Below are 8831 nucleotides of genomic sequence, written 5' to 3'. Positions count from 1 at the left end.
ACGACGCACCAGCCACAATACAGCGACGTTTTTCGCGACGTTCCATTCGACGTGAAGGGGATCCGTTTTTCGCGCACGCTAGAAAACTCGCTGTCATTGTGGCCAGTGCCAATTGTTTGACGGCAGCAACGAAAAGAATCGAAGCGCACCGAAAGGAATGGCGAACTGTTTTCGGGTCAATTGTAATCGACCGGCGAGATGCACCGGGCTCTAAACAACGGCTAGACGGACATGCATTTGGGGTTCTTTGGTTCAGGCCGAGGGAAGCGGGGGGAGAATGAAGAATGTGCACCATTTCCACCAATCCCAAAATAAAAAAAAACAGCATACGATCAGATGCAAGGCCCACGCCACACCATCGGTTTTGTGGTTCGAACGTTCAATACAACAGCACAACCGACTACGCACCGGGTTCGCATGGACATTTCCCTATGGCCAGCGTTAGGTTTTCCCACCTTTTTTTCCCCATTTCGAGCCAGGTGACGATAGCGCGCTGGACGAAAAGTTTGACGAATGGTTGAAGCGATTATTTTTCGCTGCGACTGCAAACTTCTTACGGTATTTCGCGGGCCGTAATTGGAAGCGATAAGGAAAGAAAAAAAAAGTGCATGCGCCAGTGAAAATTGGGCAATTTTTCCAGCCCGATCCCGGTTGATTTAGGACGTCGGCGATACGATTCTACTTTAAACATACCGAAAAAGATCTTTAAAACCGCAGAGAGAGATTTTTCTTTAATTTACGAGGATGTAAACATTGGTTTTGAGAACGATTTTCAAATTCTTTAAAAAGTTTGTTGTAACTAAAAAAATTCAAAAGTTGATAAATTTCTACAAACTTTCTATAAAATTAAAAGATTTATAAATAAATGCAATAACACGTAAACATCTGCGAATGAGTTAATGATTGTAAAAATATATCTATATATATAAAAAAATAAGAAGACCTTCAACCAAATTTTTAATCTGTTTTAATTTTAACTTTATTGCAAAGATTAAATTTTAAATCATAACCAAGAAACTGTAGTAGAGTCACGAAAAAAGATTGGGATACGAAAACGTTTTCGTTCATTCAATGGAAAGTATCCTTTTTGAAAGTATGTTTCATTTTTTGCTCTTTTTTATTCCATTTATTCTTCACTTCCCATCGCACCAGATCAAATACTGATGGAAGGATGTCCAATATTTTTTTTCAAGTAATCAATTTGACTACAATTTCCATCAAGTGCCCCGAAGTAGTCCCGTTTGGTCACGAATAACGGCTCGAAGTGGCCGGTTTCTTATCTGCATCCGCACCAGCCAGCCAACGAGGCGGCGGCCAGAGGCCAGACCACCCAGGCCCACACTGCACTTCAATCAATCGTTCGTGATTGTGCCAATTTAGCTTTAAATAACTGCAACACAAGACAAACGGCAGGGGAAGCAAAAAATAAACCGAACCCCGAAGAGCAATCGATCTGGTGCTGGGTACGGCGATATGGAACCAATCCGGGGCTGGTCGATTCCCCGCACGACTCGAGACCGCCATCCCGACGGAGAACGGACGTCCTCCAGAGTGTACTTTTGCCCCTCTGCATATCTCTTTCCCTTCCAGAGAGTTTTCCTCAACAAAAAAAAAAAAAAACGAAAACGGATCGGAAAAGCAAACATCATCCATTGGATCGATTTCCACTTCAGGCGATCAATCATGATCCTGGGCGGAGGACGCAAACTGCAGCAGCCGGTTCGAGCCCCTCCTTCCTTTCCGTTTCTCAATCCAGTGTGCGAAAAGAACAACCTCAAACCTCGGGAAACTTGGCTCACGAAAAGAAGAAGAAGAAAAAACGACTCTAACGAGCAAAAGATGTAACGATGATTTCATTCCGCTTCCCGCGTGATTGTGCATTTTCCAGGATGGCCATCGAACGTAGGAGCGCCCGCTTGGAGCATTTCCGCCAGCCAAGAGGATCGCGTCGATGCTTTTCGATTAGCATTCAACGTCGGCAACGATGGCTGCCAACTTACGCCAGTCAACCGGAAGCGATACCGAAAGCGAACGTAACATTCCCCCTCCACCCCACTCACCCCAAAAGGGAGCGAAAGGATTCGCTGCACTTTAAATGACCGGAAGGGGGAGTGCGCGGGAAACGAGGGGAGCAACTGCAGGATAAAGATACGAGAGTGGGATTTTCTTGAACAAAACAATTCGCCCTCGGACGGAAAGCAGGAAGGAAGGAAGGAAAAAAGAACTGCAAAGGACCACCCTCATCGTACTTCGTTAGGGTGGCGATAAGAAGCCAGTGCAGTTTTCTTCCGTGGAGGGTGGGGGAAAAGGGTTTCGTGGCTGCGGCGGGCAAACGAATGAGATCCCTTTTTGCGGGATTCTCCCTTCCCCCGTACCGTCAAAGTACGGTCGATTCGTTTCGAGATGCTGATGCACCGGAATGATTGGTCAGATTTCAGAACTTTTCACACCAACTCCTCCCGGCGGGCACTTCCTGCCCGCTCGATTCTACTTCCCCCCAAAGGAATAGTCCATCCACTTTCCTCTGCCCCTTCGTCAACGGTTTCGATAGCCTGGCAGCGGAAATCTCAACGATACACTTCACCAGGATCTCGCCCCCACCCCCTTTGCATCGCACTGACGCGAGCTGTCGTTTAAGGAAACAAAGTTTCAAACCCACCCCATACACCGGTACCCCCACTACCATTCGGGTTTGATTTTCCTTACCCGCAGCGTAAGGATATTTATTCTTTTCCATCTGGCAGTGCAGCGGGAATGCACGTAGAGGAAAATCACTGCAAAGATTCCGTACCGATGGGAAAAGGAAAAATCTTTCATCCAAAGGAATAAGAAGAGGGAGAGATTTACAGTGGGAGCAATTGTTTTAAGCGCAAACTTCATTTTTATAATTCTTGGACAGCAACGAAGTTGAAGGGTAGTATGAATTAGTTTGAATGCCATTTGATTGATTTTTACGTTTTTGAAAACATGGTGAAAACAACTACATCTACTAATTTTCATCCACATAATAAGCGGTGCATTTTTGAACAAGAAAAAGACAGTTCGAACTGGCGTGATGTAAGTAAGGAAAATGTTTTGTTATGATATTAAACAATTTTTAATAATATGAATTTGAATTATTGTTAGAAGCCTTGCTAAAATTGAAATCATTCATGTTCGACAGAAACTTTTTTGAAGTTATATAACTCCAAAGTCTGGAGTATATTCGTTTCAGAATTACATTCCTAACTTACATTTGCGGATGTTAAATTTACGGAATAAATTAAATTGGTTCAATTTCACTATATGTTTACCGCATTGGATGTTTTATTTTCACAACTAACTAGGCTGATTATTAGTAATTTCAACTAAGTTTAATTTTCAACTAATTTTAGGAAGGTATTTTTGAGGGAAAACTATTAATTGCAACTACAAAAAGCCTTAATAGAGAAATGAAAAACATCTTGAACTAACCTAACTTCACCTTGCCTAAAAGAACTGAAAAGAAGACTGTACAACTAACCCTAACTTAGCTTAAATAATGAAAACATACTATGGAGACACACAATTATAGAAAAATAGAGTAACATAACTTAAACGTTGCATTAATATTTCAAGCAAACAGTTTAAAAATCCGTCAAGAGGTATGTTCTTATAGCATATCGACCACTGTATCCCTGGACAGGCAAAGTGTACATTTGCGCACGTCTCAATGTGGTGTGCGAGCCGAAAGGAGCGAGCGTATTCGAAATCCTCGCACCTTCGTCGATCCTCGCCGCGTCGTCGTTAAAGTCGTTATCAGTGGCGATGCAAGTTCTGGCCCGGCTTCTCGCTCGCTCACCGAGCTTTGACGCTTCATAAAGTTCATCATCATTTCCTCATCTATTTCCACGAGCCACCACCACGAGGGAGTGTTGCGCACTGCACACGGAGCCGGCAAGCGGAAAGCTTCGCCTGTACACTTTACAGAGAGGAAATCTTTCCCGCCACATCACTCCCAACCAAACCAGCTCTCTGCTCACACCCAAACCGGTGGACGAAATGACTATCGGTGGCGAAGAGATATAGTCTTCGCGCTCGTCCCCTGCACGATACTGCAGCAGCAGCCACCGGTGATGGGCACCGTTATCCCGGGGGATGTTTCGGTTGCAGAAGAAAGTTGCAGGCTCCTTGGGACAGCACTTGGGGGAGGGAGGGAAAGCAGCAGAGAAGGCGGGGTCCGCAAACATGAACGTCCCGGTTTTCCGGCAACCCGGAATATCCCGTTTTCTTCGCTGGCATCTTTCGGTTTCGGCTTTGCCGGGGGAAAAACTGGCCTTCTTTCGGTTGGCTGCAAGACTATGTGAGTGTGTATGTGTGTGTATGATATGAAGGCAAGGGAAGCAGTGCATCCGAGCTGATACCGTCTTGTGGAAAGAGTTTTCACTGGCTTCCATCGTCGTCGTCGTCGTCGTTTGCTTGCTGCACCACAAAGAAATCGGATTCCGGATTGGTTCCGAGCGCGTCAAACGTAGAACACAATCCAACGTTCTTCGGTCGGTCGGTGCTGGTGCTGGTGCTGGTGGTTGCTACCCCCATCCCCGCCCGCCCTTTGTACAAACAGTCTCTTTTTTCCCCGTGTTCCACAAACGCCCAGCTTGCGGTGTGGGATGACATTAAATATTATTTATAAAATTTCGTATCACACAATTTATAACAAAGCTGCATCGCAGAAGATTTGTTCGACTGCGAATGCGATAAAGTGGGACTGCCGGGTGCAGAGTTGGGGCTGGCCCTGATTTGTCCCTTTTCTGCAGGCGCACAAGTCACCCGGGTGTTCGTTTTCCACAGCGGAAAGGAGGAGATGCTTCCGATGCTGGTCGGTGCCGATTGGAGCGAGCTTTCTCGATTCACCGAAACGACGAGCCTTGTCGACGTTGCATTGTGTTGTCTGTCTGTTGGTGTTGGTATGTCTGTGGGTGACTTCAAACCCGTTCTTTCCGAAAGGACCATTTCCTAAACAGGTCGATGCAGTGCAGTGGCACACAGCAAGGCGAAAAATGGACACCTAATCCGACAGCGCATGAACCAGGAAGATATGCATGTTTCTTCGATTCCAACCCTCCCCCGCCCCCTGCATGCCTATGCACCCGAAAGCCACTCCCGGGTGCAGTGGCCATGATATGTCACCAGCCACGATAAACGACGACATTTTATTTCCGTTGTAGTAATAATATTCGGAAAGATTTCAGTACGCCATCGTCACACAACACCACCCCCACTCGTGCCGGGACCTTCCGTTTGCGTTCGTGCATCGGTGAAAAGCCATTGCGCGCCCGTTGGTAACCGACAGTTTTCCATTTCCGGAAGGTTTGCGCTTCCAAAGTTCGATCGTTCGACGATCGACGGCACCGTCACCGGGGAAAGGCACGTTATCGTAAAGAATGTGCTTTGCCGGAAAATGGGACCAGCAAAAAAAAAAGAGAAAAAAGGAAAACCGAGGTGTGGTGTGGAAAATCGTTTGCACGGTAGTTTTCGGAACCCCCTGGTAAACGAGGCGCTTTGCATAACGATGAAGATGTTTCGATACATTATTCCGATGGAGGTACTTTCTTTTCATTGGCAACTTCTTGTAACGCTCTTAAAAACTTGGGATTATGTTGGTTATTCACTCTTTCCCACTTTATACCGACAACTTGATTCTATGTTGAACAAGTTCAATAATACGATGCAAGTATGTGAGATATGAACAATGAGTTCAAAAAATTCTAAGCACAACCTTAATGATAAATCACACATGACTATACATTAAAATACTTTCTTTTGTGCTTATGTTATTATCAAATCACATTTTTTTTAAGTACACGAGCAAATACTATGTTGTGATTCTACAAAACAGTAAGTTTTGTTGTAAAAATTGCATAGAGACCAGAACAAACAAATTAAAGTTTCAAAATTGAAGTAATCACACGTTTTGAAGAAGGTAAAGTTATAGTAAAAACATCTTAAACAGTAAATCTATACAGCACGTAGGAGGTGTATGTGAAGAAAATTAATGAGAACCAAATAAACACTAAAATCTCGTTTTAATAATAAAATCCTTATTTTAAAACTCTAATGCTCCAACATCTCTTCAAGCACCAAAACTGAAGCACAGAAAATAATATAATATATCCAACGAAAAACTTTCAACGGACGGCATTGAAAGACAACGTCAAACCAACTTAATATGAGTGTTTAATATTTATGTCACAAATCATGTGTGGTCGATAACGGGTTTCCTAGCGGGAAAGTTTACAACCGAATCGTGACGTTCGGAAAAATACTCCCCGCCTTCTATTGAAACCGATCGATCCGATGGTCTAATAAATCAAACATTTATCACTTACATACATTTTCGTAGACTATGGCGAACCCGATAAAGAATGCAGCAGGGTTAAAAGGAGCCCATGGATTCATAAATCCCACCCACCAACAAGAATGGCGACACTTACCTGCAACAAGAGAGAGAAAGAAGAGAAAAGTGAGAGTGAGAAAAAATCTATTACCAACTCGTCGTGCACCCATAACGTTAACGACAATATGCGCCCACCACCACTCTACCTCCCTCCCAGGAACTTCTTCGTTCCAAGAGGGGAGAAGATGGAGGAGGAAAAGTCGGTCCAGCGGATGGCCACCGCGCGCGACAAGATTTGCGAAAATTTATGCACGGTCACACCGGACCGGAGTTGGACCAAAAGGGGTTCGCTTCGGGAAAAAGGATAACGCTATCGAAGATGAGCTTTTCCTCCAGCGAAGGAAAACAGACGCCCGAGACCGTGGCTGGACCGTTTCGGAAATCGGCAATAAATTTTCCCATCGCTGTTGTGTCGCGAGATGCGTGGAGGAACCGGCTTCAAGGGAGGGTGTGTGTGTGTGTGTGTGTGTGGACGAGATCTATCACGTCGTATCCTTTTCGACACCGGCTGCACCGTATCCGGTCTGCCGATTCGATCCTTCATCCTTCGCCGTACGCTAAATGTTAATATTTATTTCCCGCCGTCGATTCGCGAATGGCTAGCGTGTGCGTGTGTGTGTGTGTTTGTGCAATGAAGCGATGTGCATACTCTCCCCAACCATCTCCCTCCAAAGTAGTAACCCGGTTCAAGATCGTACGGCGTTTCCTGGGGAACCTTTTTCAATGGATTTTATTTACGACTCCCTTTTTCCCCGTGGAATCCGTCGTGGAGGAAAAGAAAAATCGTTCGATGGAAAACGTCGTTGATATTTACAGGGTGTTTTATTTTGTTTGACCAGCACTGGCGCGCGCACAGGCGATGGGATTTTCTTATAAATTTTTATATCGCCCCAATCTTGGCGATGGAAAGTAATAGAACTACGTCGGCAAATGCTCAAGCGCCATCATTTGCTGAACCTTCAGGAGCTCCAGGACACGAAGCAGGGCAGGTTGTAGGGTGCCCACGAAGTCGTAACAGTCGAAAAGGACGCGCGTGGCTAGCGTGCACTCTTCGAGACCGTCGCGACGATACCGGGCTGCACAGTAGTCCGCCTCGAGGTCGTTCCAATCGGTCGGCGTACCGAACTGCAGCTCGTACCGCTTCTGGTACGGTCCGTGCTGGTCGGAGTAGAACCCAGCGCGGATGGCGAAGCAGCGTAACAGACACCGGGACGCATCCGTTGCAGAGAAGTCCGCTCCGGTGGTGTAGTTGGCGAACTCGTCGAGGGTCACCTCGTTTAGGCCGAGACAGAAATCGACCACCTCGGCAAGCTGCGTGTCCTCGAGTGGAACTTGCTTCGGACAGTTCAGAAGCTCTCCAAACTGCTCCAGGTAGCACTGGAAAATTTCGAACGCATGGCCACAGGAACCCGGCTCCCCGGGCGACGTTCGGCGCAGGATGCAAGCTTTGGTACGCTGCTGGTTTGCCTCATCCGCCCCGTCCGGCAGGAAATACTGCCCGATTATCTCGGGACGCAGGACTACATCCGCGTACCACCACTTCAAATTCAGCCCGACGCAGCGGATCATGCACTTGGTTTGCGCGTCATTCGGGTAGTTGTAGTTGAGGTACTGGTACAGCCGGCACTTCGGAATTTTCAGGTACTCGACGCACTCCTGCTGCGCCTGCACGAAACTTTTCGAAACCAAGCTGTGCTCCGAAAAGCCAACGACGAAGGTGGATCCCACCAGCAGCACCAGCTCGCCGTAAAACAACCAACCGAAAGACATCCTTACATGCAACTGACGAGTTTATGAGAATATGACCGCTTTTTATAATGCTGTAAACACAAAGCGAGACGATCTCAAGTTCCGCCTGGAACGTGCCGCTGGCTAGCAACAGGAAGCAAGCTTCTAGATATTATATTATCAACCCGACCCTACACACTTCCGAAAACACGTTGGAATTTGAAAGAGGTTAAATTCCGTTGGATAAGTTAACAAAATCTTCGTGTGGTCTACTCGTTTTCATTGTTAATTGGGGGAACAGAATGAGGCAAGTAAGCTTCTCATTACAAACAAGATGAATAGTAGAATCAAAAAGGGGACACGAAATATCACTAATGTTTTACAAAACAAACTAAATATTGCAGAATTAAAAATAGCTATAATGTTAGTTTGACATGAAACGCAAAACACTGAAAATTCAAATATCACTTTTGCTATTAGTTTTAATTTTAAGCCGATGCAAATAATATCATATTCAGAGAAGATTTGTGAATTAAACAAGGTTTGTTCACCTAAATCTGGCAAATAACAAAGTTCCAAACCGTATTTACCGCTCGTTTACAGCGTAAAGTTGCTCGAATACTTGTGTTCTTCCTCATTTTCATCAATAATTTCAAAACAAACAATCTTAACAACAAGAATTGGTTTT

At 45.4% G+C, this 8831-nt stretch overlaps 1 protein-coding gene across 1 annotated transcript; it reads right to left on the bottom strand.

The window, feature by feature from the left end:
- Positions 1-7333: 7333 nt before the first annotated feature.
- Positions 7334-8185, bottom strand: LOC131293035 (general odorant-binding protein 45-like). Its single transcript, XM_058321114.1, has one exon. It carries the CDS (start codon positions 8183-8185, stop codon positions 7334-7336), a length of 852 nt encoding a protein of 283 aa, XP_058177097.1.
- Between the last annotated feature and the right edge of the window lie 646 nt (positions 8186-8831).

The sequence above is a fragment of the Anopheles ziemanni genome, chromosome 2 (assembly GCF_943734765.1).
Source record: "Anopheles ziemanni chromosome 2, idAnoZiCoDA_A2_x.2, whole genome shotgun sequence".
Lineage (NCBI taxonomy): Eukaryota > Metazoa > Arthropoda > Insecta > Diptera > Culicidae > Anopheles > Anopheles ziemanni.
The sequence above is the reverse complement of the archived record's forward strand: the minus strand, read 5'-3'. Positions and strand labels throughout refer to the sequence as shown.

Excerpts from the sequence above, each read along its gene's own strand:
- LOC131293035 (XM_058321114.1), bottom strand. The coding sequence starts at position 8,185 with ATGTCTTTCGGTTGGTTGTTTTACGGCGAGCTGGTGCTGCTGGTGGGA.